At 55.0% G+C, this 26,609-nt stretch overlaps 1 protein-coding gene across 6 annotated transcripts; it reads left to right on the top strand.

Annotated features, from left to right (window-relative positions):
* The first annotated feature begins 126 nt into the window (after positions 1 to 126).
* On the top strand, positions 127 to 16,212 carry PBXIP1 (PBX homeobox interacting protein 1). 6 transcript variants are annotated; one of them, XM_073806844.1, is made up of 13 exons: positions 129 to 733; positions 1,181 to 1,230; positions 1,870 to 1,974; positions 7,972 to 8,058; positions 9,838 to 9,964; positions 10,219 to 10,283; positions 10,357 to 10,522; positions 12,157 to 12,390; positions 12,519 to 12,542; positions 12,836 to 12,918; positions 13,003 to 13,134; positions 13,743 to 14,974; positions 15,528 to 16,212. In XM_073806844.1, the coding sequence occupies exons 1-13, from the start codon at positions 631 to 633 to the stop codon at positions 15,607 to 15,609; spliced, it is 2,490 nt and encodes an 829-aa protein (XP_073662945.1). In that variant the 5' UTR covers positions 129 to 630; the 3' UTR covers positions 15,610 to 16,212. The 6 variants fall into 6 exon arrangements, with proteins under 6 accessions (XP_073662949.1, XP_073662945.1, XP_033713825.1 ...); XM_073806848.1 differs by lacking the exon at positions 12,157 to 12,390 and having other exon boundaries at positions 127 to 733; XM_033857945.2 differs by lacking the exons at positions 129 to 733; positions 1,181 to 1,230; positions 1,870 to 1,974 and adding exons at positions 5,575 to 5,590; positions 9,122 to 9,244.
* Positions 16,213 to 26,609: the final 10,397 nt, after the last annotated feature.

Genomic DNA, 26,609 nt, shown 5'->3' on the forward strand with positions numbered 1-26,609 from the left:
CCGGCCCACCTGGCCTCGCTCGGGTCGCGCCTCCTCGCGGAGGAGGGGCGCCGGGAGGGCGCGGCGGGGTGGGGGGGGCGGGGCCATCGTCCAAGGAGGTGTTCGTGTCTGCAACTGGGGCCGCGGCGGCGGGGTGGGATCGCGGCCGGCCGAACCCCAGGCGGCTCGGGCTTCCCAGGCGCGCGCTCACGCCCTCGCGCACCTCTGCGGCGGCCCCTCGGCGGGGGATGGTACGGCCCAGCCGCAGAGCCCACGGCCGCCGCCTGCCCTAGTGAGCGGGCACGCGGCGCTCCCGGGCTTGGGACGGACCCCCGCCCCAGGGTCGTGCCTTGGTACCGCCCTGCCCGCCCGGCGCTCGGGGGAGGGTGTGACCCGGGCCTCGCTCCCCCTCCTTGCCGTGCGCAGTGGTGGCTGCCACGCCGAGTTCCGGTTCCTGTGGCTGCGGCCGCGGGCGGGCGGTAAGGCTGGGCGAGAGTGCAGTTGGCCCCCGGGCTCGCCGACCCCGCCTCGCCGCACCTCCGGCTTGCTGCCGCGCGGGGGCCTGCGCCGCCCCAGCCTCCCCTTCCGGGCCATGGTGCAACCCCAGGGCGCGTCCGTCCCCCGCCGCCGCTGACCCCGGTCCCCCACTCCATGGCCGCCTCGGCGCCGCCCCCACCGGACAAGCTGGAGGGAGGTGGCGGCCCCGCACCGCCCCCTGCGCCACCCAGCACCGGGAGGAAGCAGGGCAAGGCCGGTGAGAGCGCTGAGGGGGCCTGGGGCTGGCGAGGCCGAGAAGTCGGGGAGCTCGGAGGGAGGGCTGGCGGGCGGGGGAGGTGGTGGTCCTCTGGCTGAGGGCTCTGAAGGGCGGGGAGGCTCAGGTGAAAAGGATGGGTGGGTGAAGCCCTCCAGGGGTTGCGGGCAGGGGTTCACAGATTGCGGATCCTAGAGTTTGGGGCACCTGGAGTTCAGGAGCCACTTGGGAGTCTGAGGGTATCAAGAGATGGGGCGTCTCATTTAAAGGAAGAGGCAGCTGAGAGTGTAGCGTCCAATTTATTTTTCGAAGTGTACCATTGTTAGTATCTGTGAAGTAAATAAACAAGAGTATAGTGAAGTTAGAAGAGTTCCTTATATCATGGCTGCGAGAGAGGAGGTTGGGGAAAACTTCAGGGAAACTTGTGTCTGCGTTTTACTACTTTTCCAGGTCTGCAAATGAAGAGCCCAGAAAAGAAGCGAAGGAAGTCAAATACTCAGGTGAATGGTGGTTGGTGGCAGGGGTAATTCCTAGTAGCCCCTTTGGGCTCTGCCCCTCCAATGTCTCTACTTTGCATAAGCCGCGGGGAGAAGAGAAAGTTGTCTTTCTTGTTCTGTTTCTGGTCCTTTCCTTCAACTTCATAACAGATTTTAGGGGTAGGGGTGGGGATGAGATGGTTTGACCAAAGGTCTTATCAGTCAGGATTAGAAACATTCTCTCCCCCGTTTGTGCTGTCGTGTTTCCCACATGATGTTAACAGCTACCACTTACTGAACCTTTTCTAAGTGTCAGGGATTGTGCTAAAACTAGCAGTTTGGGGAGATGGACATTGTCACTATTTTACAGATGAGGAATCTGAGGCTTAAAAAAGTTAAATGCCTGCGCCAGGGCCTTGAAGTTACTCAGTGTCAGAGCTAGGATTCCAGCGTAGTTCTGCCTGTTTTCAAAACACAGTTACTGCACTATGCTGGTTCTGCTCTCCACTCTCAGTTTCTTTGTTGCATTCTAAGGTCCATCTTGATTTAAGATCTGAGCTGGCCAGTACCAGCTTCCAAAAATGTGTATTGTGTTTCTGATGCTCTCTTGGTTTAGCTCTCCGTCTCCCTCCATGACCCTCTTTCCCTCCTCTTTTCCCCCAGGGCCCTGCATACTCACATCTGACGGAGTTTGCGCCACCCCCGACTCCCATGGTCGATCACCTGGTCGCATCCAACCCTTTTGAGGATGACTTCGGAGCCCCTAAGGTGGGGGGTGCAGCCCCTCCATTCCTGGGCAGTCCTGTCCCCTTTGGGGGCTTCCGTGTACAGGGGGGCATGGCAGGCCAGGTACCCCCAGGCTATGGCACTGGGGGTGGAGGAGGCCCCCAGCCTCTTCGTCGACAGCCCCCCCCCTTCCCTCCCAACCCCATGGGCCCTGCTTTCAACATGCCCCCACAGGGCCCTGGCTACCCTCCCCCAGGCAACATGAACTTTCCCAGCCAACCCTTCAACCAGCCTCTGGGTCAAAACTTTAGCCCGCCTGGTGGGCAGATGATGCCAGGCCCCGTGGGGGGATTTGGCCCCATGATCTCACCCACCATGGGACAGCCTCCCAGAGGGGAGCTGGGCCCCCCTTCTCTCCCTCAACGCTTTGCCCAGCCAGGGGCACCTTTTGGTCCTTCTCCTCTCCAGAGACCTGGTCAGGGCCTCCCCAGCTTGCCCCCCAACACAAGTCCCTTCCCTGGTCCGGACCCTGGCTTTCCTGGCCCTGGTGGTGAGGATGGGGGGAAGCCCTTAAATCCACCTGCTCCCACTGCTTTTCCCCAGGAGCCCCACTCAGGCTCCCCGGCTGCTGCTGTTAATGGAAATCAGCCCAGTTTTCCCCCAAACAGCAGTGGGCGGGGTGGGGGCACCCCAGATGCCAATAGCCTGGCACCCCCTGGCAAGACAAGTGCGGGCTCAGGGCCCCAGCCTCCCCCAGGCCTGGTGTATCCATGTGGTGCCTGTCGGAGTGAGGTGAACGACGACCAAGATGCCATTCTGTGTGAGGCTTCCTGCCAGAAGTGGTTCCACCGCGAGTGCACGGGCATGACTGAGAGCGCCTATGGGTTGCTGACCACTGAGGCCTCTGCTGTCTGGGCCTGCGATCTCTGCCTCAAGACCAAGGAGATCCAGTCTGTCTACATCCGCGAGGGCATGGGGCAGCTGGTGGCTGCTAACGATGGGTGATGCTGGCGAGGTGTGCAGGAAGTGCATACGTTCCTCCCTGCTCTTCCAGGGTGGTGGTTTTCCTGTCTGGCTCTTGGTCCTTGTTTCCACTGGCTTCCCATCCCCATGGGGCAGAAACACAGTGTCTCCTGGGGGCAGAAAAGGAACTGAGATGGGCAGGCAGAAGAGCCTGGATTGCTCACTTTTCTGGAAACTTACGTGTTGACATCTACAGAGGTCCAGGAAACCAAAGCCCTGCCAAGCAGAGCCATTTTTGGTGGCTGTCTCTGGAGGCCTAGGGGTGTGGCTGCAAGAGAAAAGAGGCTGGAGGAAGACCTGAAGGGCAGGAGTGTCCCCTCTACAGATGATGGATACCCCCGACACCTGTGCCTAACACTCCTATCTAGCCCCCCAGCCTTAGGTTTTGGAGTCCAGTATTAAAGGTTTCTGGCCAGAGGAGTTGGGGGTCTCTTCCCATCTCTGCAGTAGCCCTTTCATGGGTGCTGGGAAACAGCTTTAGAGAATGAATGGAGATTTTCCCCTTTTCTTACCTTCCCCTTGCCTCCTCCAAGACCTACCCAACTCCTCCCCCCTCAGAGAACCAAATAGCTTGAAGAAGCAGGAGAGTACGTGGCTATGGCAGTTTCTTGGTGATTTGGGGCTTCAAGACAGTAGGTAAGAGATGCTGTCAGGACATACCTTCCTCATACCAAAGTCACTGGTCCTTTCTCAGACTCTCTTGTGCTTTTTCCCTAATGACGATATTTTTGCTAAAAATTGGGATATGTGGTCTGACAGAGCAGAATATTTCATGTTTGGACTGTCCTGGAAGCCTGGACTCTGGCTGTACACCCCCCCATCTGTTGCACATTATTCGCAGCGCTGGTCTTCAATTTTTGGCGCCCTTACTTCCCTGCTTCCCTGGCTTGATTGAAGGAAAGCTTGAAGAGGCGCAGAGCCCTTATACCTCATTTTTTCTCCTGATGAAAGGATCCCTGGCCCTGCCTGTGGGTGGGGAGGTGGCAGGACCCTTATTGCCATGGTACTAAAATGCAATCCAGAGCCTGGATGTTTTTTGTTTCTCTCTCCCTGCTATTCTTTATATCTTCTCCGGCCTGGTGATCTAGCTGTTCTCATTCCTCTCAGCCAGGGTCCTGCACTGGGCTTTGTTTTTATTTTATTTTGTAAGCACTGCCTGCCAGAGATGGGCCAGCGGCCTGAGCAGGAGCCCCTCACAGCTGCTGTCTCTTCCTTACAGCTCGTGCACACATTCCTCAGTGGGGTGGGGGAGGCAGGCTTGGGGTGTGGCCCTGAGAGGAGCTGGTGTTCCCCTGCCCCCACTTCTCCCGGGACCCTAGGGTGTGAAGAGAAGACAAAGGTATACTGCAGAACTCTTGCCTGCCCAGGTGCAGCATGCAGCCTCTGAGGCTGTGAGAAAGAAGGGAGAGGCCTCTGGGCCTCTCTCCAGTGTTCCCTGCCGCGGAACAGCAGAGATGGCAGCCCCCCCCACCACCACTGCTGAGCTTTGTGTTGTGTTTGTGGTTCTGTTTGCCCCTCTTTTATCGGTTGCTGTTTTTGTGGTCTCCCCCATCTCTGCATTTGGTAAGATGGCTCTTGCAGGGGGGTGGGCGTGTCAGCTCAGTCCCTCTCTCCCTCTCAGTCCACTGCTTTTTGGAAGGAAGCGGGGGTGGCAGAGACGTGGTGGGGAAAGTTTTGTACGGTTGGGTTAATAAAATGACTTGGAAAATCCAGACCAGGACTCCTTGCTGCTGGGGTGCACAGGGTTGGAATGAAGCAGGCACTGCTGGTCAGGATGGTTGCGGGGTGAGGATAGGTATCCCTCAGGGTCCCTGGAGGTGGGAATGGCAGAAAGACTCGGGCCCCTGTGCTGACCCTGGTACAAGCCGCAGGGCCCAGGGAGGCCTCTGGGCTCCACCTCTCGCCCTGTGTCCCTGCTGCGAGAAACAACTTTCCTTTCTGAGCATGTTCCTGGGCCAGGCTTGGAGCCAAGCAGGAGCTTTGGCTCCAAGGCTTCAGGGAGACAACTGCCTTTAGAGCTTCTGGGGTTAGCGCCCGCACTCCCACTCCCGAGTTGTTTGGTTTAGGGGTCGAGCGTAGCTCCAGGGGTGGGGGATGGGGCTGCCTTGGTCTAGCAGATTTCGTTTTTGGATGCTTTTCAGCCCCCCCATCCCCCTTTAAAAAAAACAGCGGCATCCTTAATCCGCACCGGAGCAGGGTAAGGAGAGTGGCAGGAGGGCTATTTCCAACCTATAATTTGCCACTCTCCCCTCCCCCATCCGGCAGCTGTCTCTGTCTGTCCTGGAACCAACCTGGCTGCTTGTCCTGGAGATGTCACGCGTTGCCTTTCAGTTTTGGGTCTTCCCTCCAGAAATTGTTTAGACACTGGGAAAGGAGGGAAGGTGACCCAGGATTCAGTTTGCTGGAAGTCCAGTGTCCCACCGGGAGGTAAGCCCAGGTTTAGGGGCTCTGCAGGTACCCGCTCTCCACCCCTGGCTCTCAAGTTTAGCTGTTATTGGCCAAAAGTTTCCGCCCCCTCAGGGAACTTGACTTTCCATTGGCCAGTCCTTAGTCACATGACCTTCCTTTCTCGGGGCTGTGAAGCTGGAGAGCCAGCAACAAGTTCAGCTGAAGACTGAAGCAAGAGCTGGGTCAGGTAATGCCCTAGCGGGGAAGGGGCCATAGATCTCCGTAAGAGAGGAAGGATGGAGCAGAGGAAGGGCAGAACTCTGAAGGGTTGGGCCCCACCGAGGATCTGCAGAGCTGTTTGTTACTTCTGGGCCGGCGGAAGGGGGATCATGGGCGGCCGTTTCCAAAACAGAAATTTGCTCTGGGTCCCCCAGACAATTCCTAGGTCCTTTGCGTTAGAGGTTTGGGGGAACAACTCTTAGAGGGGTTGAAATTAGCTGGATGAGACTTCCCAGCTTTGTACAGAGAGGGAGAGCTCCCCCTTTAGCTGTCTTTTAGAAACAGCACAAGTCCCTGACAGTCCTTACAGGACGTTTTTGTTGAATCCTGCCTGAATGAAAAGAGAGGGAGTAGTGAGGAGGGGGTGGAGGTGGGTTTTCTTCCAAGAGGTTGATGAGAAGAAAGAGATCTGAAAATAGCAGGGAAGGGTGGGGATTAAACAGCAGAAGGAACTTCCTAATAAGGCAGTGAGATGCTGGCTTGGGAGAACTGGGAGATCTTTTGGAATGTTGGGTGAACCCAACCAAGATAGAGATATCAACCAGGGTTTGGAACAGACTGTCTTCTGTTCGGGTCTCAGAAGTATTTGTCTTGTTGACCCAAATACCGTTGCTGGTTTCCATGGAAACAGTGTGTCTGACATCACCCTGGTTGCCATGGTGCCTGGTTCTGGAGGACCTGAGCAGGCTGTACACAGCCAGGGATAAACAGGGACTTCAGACCAAGCTGCTGCTACTTCCTTCCTGCCACCACCTGTTAAGAGTCACACGCAGCAACTGGGGGTGGGGAGATGATGACAGAATGGCGGGGTTGGGGCCTGAGACCAGAAGGCAGCACAGTGATGGTTCTGTGGATGCCTGTAGAAACCGGCCAGGGATGTGCTGTTGGACGTGGTGTGGGGAAGTCACTGCAGCCATTCTCCTGTCTCCTTGTGGGATGGGTGCATGTGTCTGGGAGGCATGGGTATTGGGGGATGCTGTGAGGGGTCCTTCATCTGTCCTGGGCTTGGATCTTGATTGGCAAGGGCCACAGGAGGTTTTTAGGGGACCATGTAGGACTCACACTAGCTCAAACAGCAGGGGGAATTGTGGTGGTTTCCCAAGGTAGAACTGCCACACTTCTACCCCAGCCTCACTTCCTTTTCCCAGGGTTTCCTTTCAGAGTCCTTTTCCACGTGCCACCTTTCTAGTCCATCAACAAGCAGTCATGTAGTCTCCTCTAAAGGATCACAATCCCAGATTCGAGGGGGTCAGCTCCTCTATCCCTCCACCTTTATGCCGGGTCCCAATTGCCAGCCTGGGGGAGTAGTCTAGGCCATGGATGGAGGGGTAGGTCCTTCTCTTCTCATCCTGCCTTGTGTCAGGCTTTGGAAACTGGAGTAACTTCCCACGCCCACCCGGCCAAGTCAGAGCAGATTAGCAGGGGTTAGGACCACAACCCTGATTTTTGTCCATGCTTTGCAAACTGTAAAGTGCTTTATACATGATAGCTGCCATAAATCCCTTTTGCCAGTCACCTTCAAGTTCCCTAAGATGAAATTCTGGAGTTTACTAAGAAGGGAAACAACTTAGAATGGAGAGTGAGAGTGACAAAGAGATTTACTAAAGGTACATTGAGGTGGATCTAAGCTATGCCAGTTGTTCTCAACCTTGGCTGCAAATGAGAATCATTTGGGAGATTAAAAAAATATCCTTCCCTGAGCCTGACGCTTGAACACAGTTGTATCAGAATCTTAGGTGATTCCATTGTGCAGCCAGTGTACAAGACCCCTGAACTAGACCACAGAAAGGACTTATGGTGGGTGATGGGTGGGTGACTTGGGGGTGAAGGAGGCCATTGAGTCTTCTTTTCTAGGCTCTGGGGAAGAAGGTGGTGATTATGGGGAAGTCTGGGGAGGTGAAGGGAGGGCTGGGTTGTTCCTCTTTTTAGCTGTTCATCGTTGGCAAGTCATGTCAGCCAATTTTCTGGCCTTCATTTCCCTTCATTTTCTGGCCTTCATTTCCCTTCATTTTCCCTGACTATAACATGAGAGAGTTGGCCTGGATTTTTCCCAAAGCCCTTCCAGCCCTATGCTTCTCTGACCTTTCAAGGTCAGTTCTGTTTCCCAGTTTACCAAGGGCTCTTTCGGTCCCTGGCAGAGGCAGGCTTCACTGTGGCTGTTGGTACGTTCTGATTTGAAAGGCAAATACTGCCCAGAAGAGCTGAGGTGTTGGGGTCAGAAGACTGGAACCAGGCTGGCTGTGGTAGTGGCTGCCCAGCCCTTAAACCTTGGAACCCGGTCGAGGCTGCTGTCTCCATCCTGCCTCCCCTGAAGGGAGCTGGGGTCCTTAAGAAAGACTTTCTCTGCAGGTGGCAGCCTCAGTAGCCTTGGGGACCTCAGCAACTATGGCCTCCTGCCCAGACTCGGACAATAGCTGGGTGCTTGCCGGCTCAGAGGTAGGAAAAGCAGGCCTGGGAGCCACATGGAATGGGGGTTCCTATAGGGCTGGGCTGCTTGCTGGGTCTGTCCCCTTCCTTGGTCTTGGTGATCATGTGCATCACCTCCTGCTGGCTGTGAGAGGAACTCTAGTGGCAGGGAGAAGGCCATCAGGCCCCAGGAGTCAGGTGTTGGGACTTGGACCATGCCTTGAAAGAAGGAAATTGCTGGGGTAAGCTGTGAGAAGCAGGGAAGATATTCTGGTGGGGAGACCAGCATGAGCAAAGGTCCTGAGGCAGCAATGGGAGAGCCGTGTTGGGGGAGACCAAGGAGGTCCGTTGGAGGAGGTGGAGACATGGGTCAGACGGTGTTGAAGTGAGGTTGGGCCAGAGCCTGGGAACCTCCAGAAGAAGCCTGGAGGGCCTGGCTCAGGCATTCGGGCCTCCTCTTTGATGGGAAATCGTGGAAGGGCTCTGAGCTGGAGGGAGTCAGGACCATCACTGCCTTGGGCAGAGGGTGCAGCCGCTGTGTGGGCTGGGCGGGAACTGGGGGAGAGCGTTTTGAAGGTCCTGCAGTCCAGGTTGTAGTTGGTGGGGCGGGATCCCAGTAGACCGCTGCGCCCTGAAGCCACTGAGAAGGGGACCAGCGGGATTGGGGGACTGAGTGTCTGGACAAGGTTTATCAAGGGCTTGGTATGTTCATACCGCAGGGAGGGAAGAAGGTGAGGAGCTTGAGTTAAAGGCGTCGGGTTTGAGTGGCCTTGAGGAGACCAGTTGGGGGTGAGGGAGCTGCTCTCAGGATGATGCTGGAGCAGGGCCCATGGACTAGGGCTGGCCGGCAGAGCCCTGGCGCCCTGCCAGAGCTGGCCGGCAGAGCCCTGGCGCTCCCAGCCAGAGCCCTGGCGCCCTGTTGAGGTGCCTTTGCTGACAGCTGGGGTACCTTGGGCCAGTCGTTTCACCTCTCTGTCCTCCCCTGTAAAAGGAGAGTTGTGATTCTTGCCTGGTAGGAGGGGCCATGAGAAAAAAGTGACTTGAAAATTGTAAAGAAACATACTAAGGTCAAGAATTATTCTTGGAAGGATAGCGGGAGCCATGGATGGGATGAGCGGGCGGTGGCCTGTCAAGGGGGCATAGGCGGAGAAAGGAGAGGCCGTGGCTGGACGGCCGGGCTGAGAGCACCTTGGGAGACAGTCTGGCTGTGGCTGGGGTGAGTCACGTTTCTGTCAGCTCCTGGGAGAGGAGTGTGTGGGGAGGGGGGAAAGGCCAGAAAAGCTTGGAAGATGTAACTAGAGTGGGTGGCCCGTTCTGAGGGCAACTGTGGGGAAGCCTGCGGCGGTCGGGACCGTGATCCTTAGGCATCCAGGGGACTTTGTTCTCTTGCCATCCTCCCACCTTCCAACCAATAACTGAGTTGGTCACTTGTGGGGAGGGAGACCCAGGCTCTAGCCGGCTTCTCTGGGGAGGTGGGGGGCACCAGGTTTGTACAGTGGTCCACCGCCTTGGTCCAGTGGTGCTTCTTCATTTAACAGAAACTTGGCCTCTGAAAGTTCTCAGAGCAGCAAGTGAGCTTAGGGAATGGCCGAACACTGTGTAGAGCTGAGATGCTGCAGTGCCAGCTGACCCCTGCCCCATCCCCACTTTGGAGCAGCCCACTACAGAGTGTATTATATTTTTGTGAGATGTGGGTTGAGGTCCCTGAGCAGTGCGGCTAGTCCCAGGCACCCCAGTAGAGCACCCCTTGGTTTCGTCCTGCTGTCCTTCCTCTGGAGCAGCCTTTCTGCTTGTGCCCCTCCCCCCCAGAACCTGCCTGTGGAGACCCTGGGCCCTGAATCCGGGATGGACCTAGAATCCGAGAGAGCTCCCCAGGCCCCTTGGAGCCCCTCCAAGGCAGCTGCTGAGGAATTAGCTGGGACCTTGGATGGAGAAGGTAACAGGGCCCTACTGAGGGTGGGGTGCAGCCACCTCTCCTCCATGTTCTGGTGTTTCCCAGTTTCCTCAGGGAGAGGGAGGCTGGTTGGTCTTATTTCTGGCATGAATCTCAATTTAAAACCTTCCCCCATTCTACCCTGGCTTTCTCCTTCCCCTTCCAACTTGGTTGGGGCCTGTGGGAGCCAGAGAGCCGTGTAGCACATTCCATTGGGGGGTAGTGGTGTTTCTCCTTAGCCTTTTCTCCTGCCACAGAGACCCTGTTCCAGAGTGAGAGCTCCCAGTCCAGACCCATTCTGCCAGAGGAGACTGAGGCCAAGGTGAGGACCTTCACTGGGGGAAGGGTAGGAAATGGGGAGGGCCGGGAGCTGCTCACAGCTGTGTCTGCATCAGGGTGTCCTGGAAGGTGATGATCGTGGAATGGAGTCCCCTGGCTCAGGAGACACAGAGGTCCAGGGAGACTTGGAGGAGACCCCCGAGGCAGTAGGCCTGGGACTGGACACACAGGACCTGGAGGATCAGAGTCCCCCCAACAGCCTGCTCTCATCCCCCCAAACAGGTGAGAGTTCTCCTTGTCTCCCCCTGTCACTATCCTTCTAGAAGGTGTGGGAGTGGGAGTAGATATCGCTACGAACACAGCTCTGGGCCAGGCCCTAGGACTTAGCAGCTTGGTGCCCTCCTTAAATTGTATCAGTGAAACCTCACCACCACCCCTGGGGACACTGAGGCTCAGGTTAAGTCACACAGCAGGTAAGTGGCAGGGCCTGGGTCTGGTCGACTATTTTGTCTCTGCCGTGGGGCCTCCTCTTTTCTTGCCTCTAGATGCAACTCTCATTCCCTGAGTCCCTTCCGTGTGTCAGCTCTGGGGAAAGAGGTTGGCTTCATGGCCTATGTAAGAGGTGGACTAGACCGAGCCAAGATGCAAGTCAGACCTATGAGGGGCGCAAAAAAGGAAGGGGAGGGTGGTCAGTCACGGGACAGGTCGAGGGGAAGGGAGAGGCAGGGACAGCTGGGGAAAGGGCCACACTGGAGGTGTCATTTGAGTGGAGCCTTGAGCAAAGAGTAGGATTTTAGTCGGTAGGGTAGGAGGAAGAGAACATTCCAGGCCAAGGCTGCAGCATCAACAAAGGGATGGGACCCCCTGTCCTGTGCTGAGGAGGCTGTTTCCAGCGCTGGTGGCAGAGGAGTGTATGAGTCCATCTCTGTTGAGGGGTGACAGGGTGGAGGGGGAGGCCGGGGGCTGGGGCCGTTTAGGGGGCAACTGACAAAGCCGAGGAAGACCTGAACTAAGGCAGATACAAGGCGAGTGACGTTGAGATGTTTAGGTGTCAAATTGTCGAACTGTCTGCATGTGGGGTGAAGAGGGAGGGCTGAGGTTGGCTAGGTGGGAGCAGTGGCGTCTTGCCCTGCGGTGGGGGAACACCAGAAAGAACCAGTTTGGAGGGCAGTGTGTTGAGTGTTTGGTCCCCAGGGACACCCAGGTGGGAGTAGCCAGGAGGCAGTCAGACAGACGTCCACGCCTGGAGCTCCAGGGAGGCCAGGTTGGGAGTTACTGATGAGGGACTCATCTGCTCTGCGGGGAAGCCAGCGGGGTGGGTGAGATAGCAGGTGACTGTGTGTACGGTGAGAAGAGCAGAAATGGTGCCAGGGGGACCTCTGCCTCTAGGACCGGGAAGAGCCAGGGACTGAGCAGAGGCACTGGGAAGGAGTGGCCAGGGTTCGGGCAGAACCCAGAGCCGGGAAGGTGCTCCACGTGAGGCACGTGTGGGAGGAAGGAGTGCACTTTTAGGGTGAAAGCTGCTCTTGTAGTTTGCAGATTGAAAGGACTGGTCTCCCCCCAGACGTAGAGAACAAATGTATGGACACCAAGGGGGCAAAGTGGGGGAGTGGTGTGGTGGTGTGATGAATAGGGAGATTGGGATTGACATATATACATTAATATGTGTAAAATAGATAATTCATAAGAACCTACTGTATAAAAAATAAATAAAATTCAAAAAAAAAAGAAAGGACTGGTCTTCCGCCTCCAGACTGGGCGTGGTCACTAATGCCCTGGCAGACGTGGGCAGGGTCTCCACGTGCCCCCTCTGTGGTCAGGGCTGGGGGCCTCTCGTGTTCGCTTCTGTTTCCCGTCTCTCTGTATGTCCCATCGCTTCCGTTGCTTTACTGCCCTGTCCCCATCCCTTCCTCCAGCTTGGATCAGGGAGGAGGCCCACTGCTCCAGCAGTGAGGACGACACCGACATGGATGTGGAGGGTCTGCGGAGACGGCGGGGCCGGGAGCCCAGCACTCCTCAGCCTGCGGCCCCCCTGGGTGTGGAGGACCAGGCCGGGGGTGAGGGTGCGGGCAGGGAGCTGGGCATCTCCCTCAACATGTGTCTCCTCGGGGCCCTGGTTCTGCTGGGCCTGGGGATCCTCCTCTTCTCCGGTGAGTGGTCCCTCTCCTGATGAGGCCTTAAGCCTCCACTCTGGCCTCTTCTGCCCTCCTGCCGCACTTTCACTCCATTCCAGCCCCTCCTCTGAGGGCCTGACCAGACTCCTCTGTCTCCATTTCAGGTGGTCTGTCAGAGGCTGAAAGTGGTGAGTGAGGACGGGCCCTGACTGGTTCGTGTCTGTCCCCTTCCGGCCCTGAGGGAGGCTGATGGGGGCAGTTCTCTGGGTCAGGAGTAGGGATGCTGGCGGCTGTACATTTTTTGCTCAGTTATAGGTCTTGTCAGCTATTCAGGGTGACCCTTGACCCTTTACCTCGCTGGACTCTCAGCCATAGGGCGGGTCCAGGGCAGGAGGGTGACTGTGTGTGTTGGGGGGTGGGGGGGGGGAGGAGAGGGCCCTGTGTGCCTTGGGGCCAGTTTCAGGATTTCACTTTCCCACAGGGCCCATGGAGGAAGCAGACCTGCAGGTCTTCCCAGATACCGGCTTGGATACTGAGATGCTGGAGGCTGAGGGGGATGGGCAGGCATGTGTGACACTCTCCATTGGTGTGAGGGGCCTGATGGGGGAGATTCAGGGCTGCGGGGGTGACTGGCTCCTTTGCCCTTAGGATGGGCTAAAGCAGCAGCTGCCGACCTCAGCGCCCCCTGACAGTGTTCCCAGCCTGCAGAACATGGCGCTTCTGCTGGACAAGCTGGCCAAGGAGAACCAGGATATCCGGCTGCTGCAGGCCCAGCTGCAGGTGGGCACAAGCAGGAGTGGGTGGGCTACACACCCTCCCTAGGCCAGGTGTCTGTCTGTCCTAGTGTCCTCCCCCAAAAGAAGTTTCCTGTATTCACCCGCACACCTTGATCCCCTCCCTTTCCCACTATAGTGAAGTCATCTTCTCAGTTCTCTGTTCATGTCCTGCATGCTAAGGGTTAGGCCAGGACTGGCATACCTGCTTCACGTGGCATGCCACCTGTGCTTGATTGGCATGGTCCACCTGGAGCATTGTGTGGAGGAAGATTTGAAGAACATGCCAAGGCTCAATGGGAAAGAAGTGCTGGGATCAATTAGTAATGTCTGCTCTGGGTATGGGAGGTGGAAATTGGGCAACGACAGCCACATCTTGGCTATCTTTCAGTGAATCGGAGAAGTGTATGCTTAAAAAGGACATAGAAGCTGAGGCCTGTGATGGGATTTGGGGATCCCAGGGTCTGGTGAAGGGTGAAGATGGGGCAGGGGATGAGAACCAAGTCCTCTGAGTTTCCCAGGCCATAAAGTCTATGATGGAATGGAATCAGGGTAGAAGGCACTGGGGTCGTCCTTGACTCCTCCTTGTCCTCTCCATCCCTACTCCCATTCCAGGCCCAGAAGGAAGAGCTTCAGAGCCTGATGCATCAGCCCAAAGGGCTGGAAGAGGAGAATGCCCGGCTCCGAGGGGCCCTACAGCAGGGCGAGGCCTCCCAGCGGGCCCTGGAGTTAGAGCTGCAACAGCTGCGTGCCCAGCTCCAGGGCCTGGAGGCTGACTGTGTCCGGGGCACAGATGGGGTGTGTCGCTATGGGGGCAGAGGCCTGCGGGCTGGCAGGGTCACCAAGGAGCAAGGCCCAAGGGGGCAGGTACCAAGCCCTGGCTTCTTGGAGCAGAAGAAACAGCTAGAGGCTGAGGCCCAGTCATTAAGGCAAGAGTTGGAGAGGCAGCGGCGGCTGCTGGGGTCTGTGCAGCGGGACCTGGAGCAGAGCTTGAGGGATGTGGGCCGAGGGGACCCAGCCCATGCTGGCCTGGCCGAGGTTGGTCACAGGCTGGCCCAGAAGCTGCAGGGCATGGAGAACTGGGGCCAGCGCCCCGGGGTCCCTGCCAATGCCTCAGAGGCCTGGCATCAGGAGCCTCACTTCCAGAGTTCCAGGGAGTGGAGCGGAAAGGAAAAGTGGTGGGATGGGCAGAGGGACTGGAAGACTGACCACTGGAAACATAAGAAGGAGGAATCTGGCCGGGAAAAGAAGAAGAACTGGGGGGGTGAGGAGGACAGGGAGCTGGCGGGGAGGTGGAAGGAGGGCAAGCCATGGGTGGAGGAGTGGGCTAGCAAGAAGGACAGCAAGCAACAGGGTTCTAAGGAGCCCCCCAGGAAAAGTGGCAGCCCCCACTCCTCCAGAGAAAGGCAGAAACACCCTCAGTGGAAGGAGGGGGCTAAAGACAGGCATGACCCCCTGCCACTCTGGGCAGAGCTGTTGAGGCACAAGTACCAGGCACCCCAGGGCTGCTCGGGTGTGCACGAGTGTGCCCGTCAGGAGGGCCTGGCCTTCTTTGGCATGGAGCTGGCCCCTGTGCGGCAACAGGAGCTGGCCTCTCTGCTGAGGACGTACCTGGCGCGGCTGCCCTGGGCCAGGCAACTGACCGAGGAGCTACCCCTTTCTCCTGCTTACTTTGGTGAGGACGGTATCTTCCGCCACGACCGCCTCCGCTTCCGGGACTTTGTAGATGCCTTGGAGGACAGCCTGGAGGAGGTGGCAGTGAGACAGACAGGTGATGATGATGAGGTGGATGACTTTGAGGACTTCATCTTCAGCCACTTCTTTGGAGACAAAGCACTGAAGAAGAGGTGGGCAAGCTGTGGGGGAGTTGGGTCGGTGGGAGCAGGAGGCAGGAGGTGATGGTAAGGGGTGTGAAGGAGCCAGGGCCCTGAGCTGGGGTGGGGTGGTGGCGGGGTGTTCTTCAGTTTGAGGTTTTATCTCTGCTTTTAGGTCTCCCCTCCCCCCTAGCCAGTACTTTTCCTGTCTTCCCTTGGGGTCAGGAAGCTGCCTGTGCTCACCCCAGAGTGGTCCTGGGGAGTCCCCTTTTGTGCTGGGGGGATTTTTCCTCCCAAGTTACCCTGTACTGCCCATACCTGCAAGAGAGATTGCTTCCCATCTTCCCGCCTGCCCAGCTGGGGCCTTCATCCTGGGAGACCAGGTCTGGCCACACTCCCTCCCCCCCCCCCCCCCCCCCCCCCCCCCCCGCCGTATGATTGATGGTGACTGCCTGTGTCGCCTGTCTTAAGAGGAGCAGGGTCCCCTCTCCTCAGGGAGCGCCTTCTCATCATGTGGATGTGGCGTTGTTGTCTAAAGGCCTCTTACTGCTCCCCCCCCCCCGCCCCGCCCCATGCCTCTCCACAGGTCTGGGAAGAAGGACAAACACTGGCGGAAACCCAGAGTTGTGGGGCCCAGGGAGGAACACAGCCGCCAGCGCCAGGGCTGAGGCCCCGTGCTGTCTGTCCCCTGGGAACCGTTAAACTGCCACCTCCCTTGGCTCGTTTGGTGTCCTTGGATATCCTTCACCGAGGAGAGCGGAAATCACCCAGCCCCGAACTGAAACCACTTTTGCTAGAAAAAGGTCTTAGCTGGACCTGCCTTGCTATCTATGCAAATGTATGCAAATGCTCAGGACCCTGGGCCGTGACCCTCGCAGCCTGATTGTGTCACGCCAGTGTGAAGCGGGGAGGGGAGAGAAGCCTGTTTTTTTGGGGGTGGGGTGGAGGTAGAGGGGATGGGGGCAATTCTAATTCTGAAGCCAGAGAGCTTTCCTCCTCGTGTGTGTGTGTGTGTGTGTGTGTGTGTGTGTGTGTGTGTGTGTGTCGGGGAGGGGGAGAATGGGCTCCTTGGCTGCACGCACTGACCCGGGCCCCCTGGGATTTGACTAGCCTGGCTGGCTGGGGGCCCAGCATGAGGGTTTCCCCTGGCGTTTTGTTAGATTTGGAAGGAGCTGTCCCCAGGGGGGTACAACCCCCTTTTAAGCCTTGCTGCTCACCTCCACACGTGAACTGTAGACTCAGATCCCAATAAAATGCTGTTGGAGCTGTGACGTTGGGTGGAGACTCTGTCACTTGGGGCTGTTTCTAAGCACAAGGGACATCCACACCCACCGCCTTGTAGGCACTGGTGCTCACCTTCTCCCGTATACTCCTCTCAGTCACCTCACCCTCGCAGCAAACCTCAGGCCCTCTGGGCCGGAGCTCCCCATTTTGCTCACAGCTGCCTTGGCTGCACCCCTGGGAGATGTAGAAATATGCGAATGGGTTTTGGAGTCTGAGCCTTGGGCTCAAATCCAGTTTGAGTGATTTTGGGCAAGTTAATCCCTGGGAGCCTTGGGTTTCTAATCCTCAAAAAAGGAGACTGAGGGGCTGGAGAAGAGATTAAATAAAGCAGTGTAAACCAAATACCTGTCTTGTATTTGGCACTCAAAAGTGATTTCACTCCCTTCAGGGTGTGGAGGAGGGAGGAGAAGGGGACCCCCGACCCACCCCCGCACCTCCCCCAGGATTGGGGAGGTGAGGGAACCACTAGGTGGTGCCTCGGCTCCACATTTGCTCCAGACATCACCTCCCTCACTACTTTAGTACCCCAAATCTTGGACGCCCCCCACCCCACTGATTTGGGCCGTCTCTCTGGCTAGCTCTCCCAGGAAGACCCAGATTCCTCTGGGCTTCTCTTTAGGAAGTCCTTCCTGACTGGGATTCTTGATTGGCCTGGAAAGCACCTTGGGAGTGTAGGGGACAGAATGATGGTGTGATGTCAGGCCAGGTCAGAGGAGTGTGTTAGTAAAGCTGAGGGGGCCTGCCCAGAAGGGGGCTGTAATTGAAAGCAACTGCTTCTGTAACACTACGATGGATGGGCCACTCACTGTTAAAGGGCTTTAAGTGTATTAGCTCATTTAATTCAGCTGTGGGGTGGGGTGGGGCCGGCTGGGCATGGAACGAGGTCCACTCATTCAGCAAACATTTGCAGTCTATTGTGTACCAGAGGCAGTGAGTCACTGAGAATACAGAGGCGTGTTAAGGAGTTTATAGTCCAGTGGAGCCTGCTTTCTGCAGCATGAGGGACTGCAGTTAGACCTAAGGAAGAACTTCCTCCAAGGCAGAGGGTCAGTGAAAGGGGGCTTTAGGAAAGGAGGCTTCTATTTCTGGAGTGAGGGTCAGGAGGAGCAAGTACAGGTTGGCTCGCGACCAGGGTCTGGATTTGGCCTAACATTGTCCACATGAGGAGGCCTATTTTACTTGGTTCACATTGCTCACCTTCTGCAGGGTGCTCAAAATTTATGCTGCCTGGATTCAGGCTAGGCCTTAGTATCCCGTGTCCTGGGAGGGGGCTGTGCTCAGGGGAGGGGACACAAACTGGCCCCCTGGGTTCCCAGAGGGTGTGGGCTGCTTGGGGCTTCTCAGTTTCATTTCTAGGGCCCATTTCCTTCATTTGCATAACGAACTCTCAGGGACGCTAGGAAGTTCCCCCAAGCCCCCTCCTCTTTCTTAGCCACTCAGGAAGTAGATATGCTGAGCTGGAGGTTTCTGACACTGCTGAATCAGGAAGAAAAAGCCATGAACCCAAGGGGTATGTTGGGGAGGGGCCAGGACACCAGGGACACTGGCCATTCTGGTTACCCTGTCTCGGTGACCCTCATGCCCATCACAGGCCATGAGGCCACCCTCTCCGTCACACCCATGCACCCACAGCAGCACTGGTAAAGTGGGGGGACCCCAAGTCCCAGATCATAGGATGCTCTCTGGTGATAGGCCCAGCATGTGGAGATGAGCCAAGGGAGGCTGGAGCTGGGGGACAGCTCCTGGCCGTGCAGGGGTGGGGAGAGCCTGTGTGTAGACCCCCTGGACTCTGCCACACGGCCCGGCTTGGCCTCCAGGGTCTGGTCTGGGCCCTTCCAATTTAAGCACTTGGTATTTTAAGCACTTGGCTCTTCTGCCCTTTCCTCTGGGAACTTCCCCAGCTAAGAGCTCAGCTCTGGGGTGCCTTCGGGGAATCACTGGAGTTGCGGCCCAGCGGGTCCTCTTGGGCCTTCCCCTCTCAAATGGAAAAATTCTGTTTCCTTTGGCCAGTTCCCCAAACTTATTTCCCTGCTGTCCCCCAACCTGCTCTTCCTCCCTCCCATCCCTGCCCTTCATTCTTCAGCCTCACCCCCTTTCCCGTTGCCCTCAGCTCAGCCTTCTCTCACCACTGCTCCCTCCAGCCCTTACCCCCTCCAGGATCTTCTCTGTCTCTTCCTGCCTCCCCAGGTCCTCCAGGCCCCGGCTCTTCCCTCCTGCCTTTCACTCCCACCCATCCTGGTGAATGGGGGCATGGGGGTGGCGGCTAGAGTGCGGTGGTGGTCACCTTCAGGCCTGCACCACGCCATAAGCTCCTTGAGGGTCAGAGGCATGTGTTCCTTTTGAGAACCACTCCCAGCCCCCTCTGCTGGGCCCAAGGACATGCTGGATTGGTGGGCTCTTGCCATGGGAACCTCCCAGGGCCACCCTGGTGTCGGGACGTCTCCTCCTCCCATCTTGTTCTGGATCACAGACGTTCCCGGTCCCTGCACACTTCACATGCTCACAGAGGGTCTAGAAGGGACACCGCAGGGTGTGGGTATGGGGCTGTTGCCCTGAACCCAGACAACATCTGGTCCCTCCTCTCCGCTTTCACCACTCAGCCGTCTGAGCCACAGAAGCTCCTTATAACTAATTCTTGGTGAGTTGTCTGAGTTCCCTATACCTCCTCTGTGAGCCTTCCTTTAAGGTTGCTGCCCGTCTCTCTGGTAGCCCTTGGCTTCCAGAATAGGCCCTGCCCATATAGAACCACAGCAGGCCCCTTCCCCGCTCACCCGTTCTTTATCCTGAGCCAGGTCTCTTCTAACTAGCTAGACCTGTGGCCCGGGCAAGCTTTCAATCAGGAAACCGTCTCCGGTCTCCACCACTGTGCACCTATGGGCCTCCTCGCTTTAGGGCTAGGCTTTCTCATCACTGAAGTGAGACTGTGGATCCCCCCTCGCGGGTTGTTGTGATGATGGAGGGAGTCACCCAAAGACAAAGGAAAAGACTTTTAAACTGTAGAGTACTGTCAAAAAAGTTTATTTTTATTTTACTTAACCTCTAAGGGGAAGCCGAGGCCTCTGTGAACTACTGATATGGGAGCAGAGGGTGTTGGTTCCCAAACCACGTAGTAGGAGCTGGCGGGGAAAAGATGCCAACTAGCATTGAAGACCCAACACTGTGCTAGGTGCCCAGGGGGGACCACAATCCTTGCTCTTGAGGCTAATTGGATTAGTTTAACACCGAGCAGAGTTTTAAAAGTACTCTCTTAATGGTGCCAGGGAGGTGGAGAGGAAGGAGGGGGTGGCCTTTGAGCTGGACCTTGAAGATAATAGGATAGGTGATGGGGAGGGGATTCCAGACGGTGGAACAGCCCGGTGGGCAGACGGTGTTAAGTTCATGTTCCTGTAAGGAAGCAAGTTCTCCCACAGGCCTGCCTGCAAGTCTAAGGGGGGAGCTTTACCATAGCAAATGGGGAGGGGTGCCGCTGAAGGCACTGAGGGGCAGGGGGCATGAAAAGGGAGATACACACTGGTGCAGGGCAGCTGGCAGCCGGAAGGGTGGAATGGAGAGATGTGAAATTGGAGGTAGTTAGGAGGTGTCAGCCAGCAGCTCAGAAGGGAGATCACACAGGCCTGATTTAGAGCTGTGAATTAGAATGGACTGGCCTTGGATGGGGCAAGGACAAGGGAGGGGGAGGAGTCAAGGACACCCTGAGCTTCCCAGCCTCATGACAGGTGGATGACTGCATCCTCATGCAATATCAGGAAAGGAGGAGGAAAGGCCGAAGCTGGTTTTGTAGGGGAGGGGATGGGGGTGAGGTGGAGGTGGGGTGTGTGGGCAGGGTGGGGACGGGGAAGCTGCTGGGCTCGATTGTACAGGATTTGGAATAAGGATAGAGCCAGCCTCCCGGCAGGTCTCCCCTCTGCTCCATCAAGTTGCACGTCCCCACCTCCCAGTCCTTGTGTCCCTCCTACCCCCCACCCCACGCCCACGTTCCTTTCCAGGGCAGGGGCCCTTTGGAGAAATTCTTACCAGTCTGTACACTTACCTTTACTGGGCCTGATGGGAGACACCCAGAAGAGGGGAGTGACTCGTCCACTGAGGTCATCACTGAGACCCTTTTCAAAGTCAAAGCGACAGGTCATTGGGTGGGGCACGACGGGCAGAAACCTGAAGCCATGCACCACTCAGAGGGAAGTGTTAGACGGCCCCCTTTGGAAGCTCAGTCACTCATGGGCCAAACAGATCCGCCAGAAATGCTTGCTCATCTGGAATGTGGCCTGGGCCCTCGTTGGGGCAGTTTTGTAGGGAGGGCCCAGTGCAGGAACCGTGGCATGAGGCCTGCAGAAAAACAGGAGACCCCTCTCATCTCCCAGGGCTGGGAACTTTCAGAGCCTTTTCTCTACCTTTTATCTCACGGAGTAGACCTTAAAGAAGGGAATGCCATGAATCTCTCTCTTTTATACAGATGAAGAACTGAGAGTGAGAGAGGAGGTGACTTGCCTTAGGTCCTATCATAGCTGGACAGTGACAGTGGAGGAAGACTGGCCCCCGGGCAGCCCTTAGGACACCAGTGGGCATTTGAAGTGTCTGGAACTGCTGCTTGCCACACCCCCTTCCCCAGAGCTGACCCAGGGGTTGGATACAATATCTGAGCTCCCATCTGTGGGGTCCTTCAGCTACTCGGGGCACCTGGCCCTGGAGGCATTTCCTCTCTGACCACCAGCTGCCACCTGATTGGCCCCAGCTTGTGGGTAGAAGGCCAGCCCTGGAAGGGCCTGTCATGGGCATCAGTCCTACCTCTTTTGTTGTTCAGAGGTGGAAACTGAGGCCCCGAGAGGGAAGTGACTTGTCCAAGGTCACAAAGCTTGCTAGGGACAGAGTGGAGACCAGAGCCCAGGGCTGCTGACGCCTGACTAAGAGTCCCCTGTTCTTCCTGCCTCCGCTCCTCTCTCTGGCTCTTCGTGCTTGGCACTTAGGCTCTGAGGTGAGGTCTGGAGAAGCGGCTTGCTCCAAGGCAGGTCTTCCTCTGCTGCCCCATGAGCACTGACTTCACTCATGGCTCCTTCTGAAGAGATGCCTGGTGGTGGCCACAGGGGGGCAGCAGTGGGAGGGACAGGAAGGTGGTCTTGCGGTGGACTGGGCTGAGAAGGAGAGAGGGACCTCTGAGAGCAGCCCTGGAACCAGAGCAACTGAGTGTGGGGTTATGAGGTCTCAGGCTTGAGGATACCCATAAAGGGCCCTTCTAGCCTCAGGAGTGAATCCAGGCTCCCCAACTCTCTGCCTAAGAGCCCCCATTCATTCACTCATTTAGTTATTTGTCAATCACTTACGGAGCACTTATACTCTGTGCCTGGCCCTGGGCTGGTACCACTTGATATTCTTTCCAGCAACCTGGTGGGTGTTGAGTTCAGTGTTGGGGGGAGAAACATGGGAAGGAGTGGCCACTGCCTGCTGAGGCCAGACCTGCAGGTCCAGGGGGCTGCGCTGGCTGGGAAAATGCTGGCTTTGGAGCCACACAGACCTGGCTCCACCACTTCCAGCTCCTGACTCTGAGGCACATGTCTCAATATCCTTTGGAAAATAAACATCAACGTTTATCACTAAGATTGTTAAATAACAGTCCCAGAGGGGAAAGGTGGGGGCGGAGGGATAAATTTGGAGTTTGGGATTAACTACTATATATAAAATGGATAACCAACAAGGACCTACTGTATAGCACAGGGAACTCTACTCAGTATTCTGTAATAACCTTATGGGAAAAGAATCTGAAAGAGAATGGATATATGTATATGTATAACTGAATCACTTTGCTGTACACCTGAAACGAACAGAACACTGTAAATCAACTATACTCCAATATAAAATAAAAATCAAAAAAAGAGAAAATAAACATCAACCTTTATCACTGACTATTAAATAAGTCAAATGAAATCAATAAATCGCTTTTTTTTTGTTTTTTGGCTGCCCCACGCAGCTTGCAGGATCTCAGTTCCCTGACCAGGGGTTGAACCCAGGTCACGGCAGTGAAAGCCCAGAATCTAACCTCTAGGCAATCAGGGAACTCCCCTAAATCACTCTTTCATAGTAGTTGAAGTGGTGTTTGTTCCCCAGCTACAAGGTTACATTCACCACAAAATAATCTAATGGAAAAACAAAACTATGTCTCAAAATCATGAATCTTTGTTTAAAGAAGAATCTCTGTTCTCTCACTGTATTCAAGATTCAGATGTAGCCACCATCCTTGGGTATGTTAGTTACATTTTTGGAGCTTATTTCTTTCGAAAATTGGAGGATCCTTGCTTAGCCTACATCATCATGATCGTCATCATCATTATTATTATAGCATGTATGAGAATTTTATTCTTTTGTAAGGCTAAATAATATTCCATTGTAAATATGTATCACATTTAGTTTACTCATTTATCTGTTGATGGACATTTGAATTGTTTTCATCTTTTGACTATTGTGACGAGTGCTGCTATGAACAAGAGTTTTATATATTTGAGACTTACGTGCAAATCTGTTGGATATATACCCAGAAGTGGAATTGCTCATCAAATGGTTATTCTATGTTTCATTTACTTTTTGTATAGCGCTTTGTCTACATTATGGACGTGATAAAACAGGCGTATGAAGTTAAAAGTATTTACCGGCTGTAGTAGATGCTCTTTGAATGCTAGAGGCATGTTTTTCTATATATATATATTTAATAATTTATTTTTTTAAAAATCAACTTATTATTATTTTTAAAATTTATTTACTTATTTTTGGTTGTGTTGGGTCTTCGTTGTTGTGCGCAGGCTTTCTCTAGTTGTGACGAGCGGGGGCTACTCTCCGTTGTCATGCGCGGGCTTCTCATTGTGTGGCTTCTCTTGTTGCAGAGCATGGGCTCTAGGTGCGCGGGCTCCAGTAGTTGTGGCACATGGGCTCAGTAGTTGTGGCTCACAGGCTCTAGAGCGCAGGCTCAGTAGTTGTGGCGCACTGGCTTAGTTGCTCCGCGGCATGTGGTATCTTCCCAGACCAGGGCTCAAACCCATGTCTCCTGAGCTGGCAGGCGGATTCTTAGCCACTGCGCCACCAGGGAAGCCCCTGTTTTTCTACATATTAATTTACAGATTGCTCAAATTTTATCTTGGCTGTACAATATTCATTGAATTGTGCCTCAGTTTCCTTAGCCATAAAAATGAAGGTAAAATCTCTACCTTACAGTGATGGAAATAATTTGTAGACCAAGGACTGAACAGGAGAATCCAACTTTCCATTGGTCTGCTGGAGGGGGCACACTGTCTGGTGGAAGGTTGGTTGCTCCCCTGGCATCCCCTTGAGCGAGCAGCCTCTCACCTCCAGGGACATCTTCTGCCTGATGCATTTCTTAAAGCTAGAGAACCGGACAAAGTGAGAGCTGGGCATACCTTATATTTTCTCTGGCTTCATCCTCACTGGGTACTTAAAGAATTTGGGGGAGGGGGTTCATGAGAGGAGTGGGACCCTAAGTGTCAGATTCTTCAGTTGTTTGTTTGGAAGTTGTTTTGCCCCTTCTCTTTGGTGTGGGATCGCAGGGTTGGGGGCAATGTACAGCAATCTATTTGGTGAATGCCTGGGCAAATCTCTTAGTTATAATGAGCTTTGGTTGTCTCATTTTTAAGTAGGGGTAGTACTGTTTATGTCATATGATTGAGAAAAGGTCTGGCACATAGTAAAGGCTCAATAAATATTAACTATTAGCTATCTGGGGGGAGAGAAGTGAGTAAATTGACAGTTACAATGTAGTGTAAGATGCTGTGTAGGGGTGAGCATAGGGTATATCAATCAGGAGCATAGAAAACAGGTGTCTACGTCAGATGGGGTGGGAGGTCAGGGAAGGCTCACTGAAGGAGGCAAAACAAGCTAACTGTTAAAGTACAAGTCGGAGTTTGTTTCACGGCAAAAAGATGGGAAGGGTGTTTCAGGCAGAGGGAACAACATCTATGAGGATGCATAGAGCCATTTCCAGTTTATACCAGAGCATCCTGCAGGTGGTAATTTATATCAATTTTCCCTCTCCAATTCTGGGATGAAGGCTCTCATGTCCCATTTTTTTTTTTTTTTTTTTTTTTTTTTGCTGTGCCGATCAGTATGTGGGATCTTACTTCCTAGACCAGGGCTCGAACCTGCACCCCCTGCATTGGAAGGGCGGAGTCTTAACCACTGGATTGCCAGGGAAGTCCCTCTCATGCTCCCTTTTTTAAAAAAAAAATAAATTTATTTATTTATTTTTGGCTGCGTTGGGTCTTCGTTGCTGCATGTGGGCTTTCTCTAGTTGTGGCGAGCGGGGGTTACTCTTTGTTGCAGTGTGCAGGCTTCTCATCTTGGTGGCTTCTCTTGTGGTGGAGCACGCACTGTAGGCGTGTGGGCTTCAGTAGTTGCAGCACGTGGGCTCAGTAGTTGTGGCTCGCGGGCTCTAGAGTGCAGGCTCAATAGTTGTGGTGCATGGGCTTAGTTGCTCCACGGCATGTGGGATCTTCCCAGACCAGGGCTCGAACCCGTGTTCCCCTGCATTGACAGGCGGATTCTTAACCATTGCGCCACCAGGGAAGTCCCTCATACTCCCTTTTCAAGCTTTCTTGAAATTGCCTGTCTCCCATGAGAATAAATGCTGAGAGTAGTCTCTGTTTGGTTTACTGTTGCATCTCTAGCAGTACCCGGCATGTTTTAGACATCTAAATACATGTTGAATGAATGAATGGACTTCTCTCCATCATCTTCTCATAGACTCAGACTCCCCCTCTTTTCTTTCCCTGTTGTACTACTTCCTTACAACCCTACCGCATTCTGTCCTTCATCTGCCAGGCTCCGTTGCCCCTGAAGCAGTGATGGTCAAACACATGAGGACTGATTCACAAGTCACATTTACACTGACCACGCCTGCAGAGGGAAATGCTTGGGTCAGTTGGACAATGACCATGGGAAGATAAACTGGAACCAGAGCATGGAGCTGAAGCAAGGGTAATTGGTGGTGTTGCTGAGTCTGGAGCTGAGTCTGGTTCCACTGTGGGACAGGCTTGCCCTCGAGGGGCAGAACTTGGTACCTCCTGTTTGGGATTCCCTCTGCCTGGGCAGGGTTGGAGGGGCACTACAAGCCCAGCTCCTCCCTCTTGTAGGCTCTGCAGAGCTGTATGAGCTGCTCCCCTGCAGGCTCATCCTGTCTCTGGGTGTGTTAATACAGTGAGCAGGCTTCCTTCAAACAGGGCTTCCTTCTAAGCTGTCTTCTGGGTCAGTGAGGCAAGCCTCTCTTTAAATGGTCCGTCCCTTTAGTGAGGGGTGACTCTCAGAGGTAACTGTATTCCTGAGTTCTGGGGGTACTTCTCTGTTTTCAGGGGCCAGCACTGGCTTCCTCAAGTGTCATCTTCCGGAACCCTCATTGGGCAGCAGTGTCTGGCATCTCTGGCTTCCAATCTCAGTCCCCAAGAAATCTGGCCGCTCCCTTCCTGGGTGGTCTCTGCTCCTGTCAGACACTCCTGCTCCTTCCCCCTTTCCTGCCTCACCCTCTGCAGCAGCCTGGCCTTTAGACCAGACTGTTCTACCCTAAAAATAGTGCCTCACATTTGTGCAGTCCTGTACAGATCAGGAAAGCTTTCCACACATATTCACTTACTTGATATTCCCTTTGGTTGTGGAAGGAAGGAGGAGCAGATGTTATATAACATATGAAGAGTTTCATGGGCCCTGGGAGGGAAGCACTCCTCTGGGGAGTGCTTGAGCAAGTGACCTTGGAGGGTAGGGTGGATGGGTGTGTGAATTTGCAGGTTGAATGGTTTCTGGTGATGACAAGGCCCAGGGTGTGTCCATGGGAGCTGGTGTCTGAGGAGGAGAGGAAGCAAAAGCCTTTGGACAACTGAGGTCAAGGCTTTGAGCTGTCAGGGTGTTGGATGGGCTGACCACTCGGATAGTGAAATCATTGAGAATGACGATGGGAACCGGGTGGACAAGAAGACAAGGTGCCAGTGGCTGAGTCTCAGTACAATGAGAACGAGCATCAGGATTGGTGGTTGTCAACACTGAAGAGGGGAAAAGGGTAGCTCAGCCAGGTGGTATGAGTCTTAGAGAAGCCAGAGTTTTCCAAGAAGCAGAGGAGGGATGGTCTGGAAGCTGAAATGCGGCGGGAGGGAGACGACAGACACCAAGTTTATGTATGCTGAGGTCTGAGGGCTGGGGGAGAATAAGAGGCCTCCCCTGGGAGGGTAATAGGGGACAGTGAGGTTCAGTTGAGGCAGGGAGCAGGAAGTGGGAGCTACTCAGTAGCTCTTCTCAGAGCTACTGAGAAGAGGCTGGGGTATGGGGGATGTTTTCTGATCACTGGGAATTCCAGGGGTCTTTATTCTAGGAGGGGTGTGGGGAAGGGGTGGGGTGTAGTTTGGTC

The sequence above is a fragment of the Tursiops truncatus genome, chromosome 1, assembly GCF_011762595.2.
Source record: "Tursiops truncatus isolate mTurTru1 chromosome 1, mTurTru1.mat.Y, whole genome shotgun sequence".
Lineage (NCBI taxonomy): Eukaryota > Metazoa > Chordata > Mammalia > Artiodactyla > Delphinidae > Tursiops > Tursiops truncatus.

Bases quoted from the DNA above. Each gene is read 5' to 3' on its own strand.
- PBXIP1 (XM_073806844.1), top strand. From the start codon at position 631: ATGGCCGCCTCGGCGCCGCCCCCACCGGACAAGCTGGAGGGAGGTGGC. The intron at 1,231-1,869 runs GTGAATGGTGGT...CTTTTCCCCCAG, and splicing joins GAAGGAAGTCAAATACTCAG to GGCCCTGCATACTCACATCT. The intron at 9,965-10,218 runs GTAACAGGGCCC...CTCCTGCCACAG, and splicing joins TGGGACCTTGGATGGAGAAG to AGACCCTGTTCCAGAGTGAG.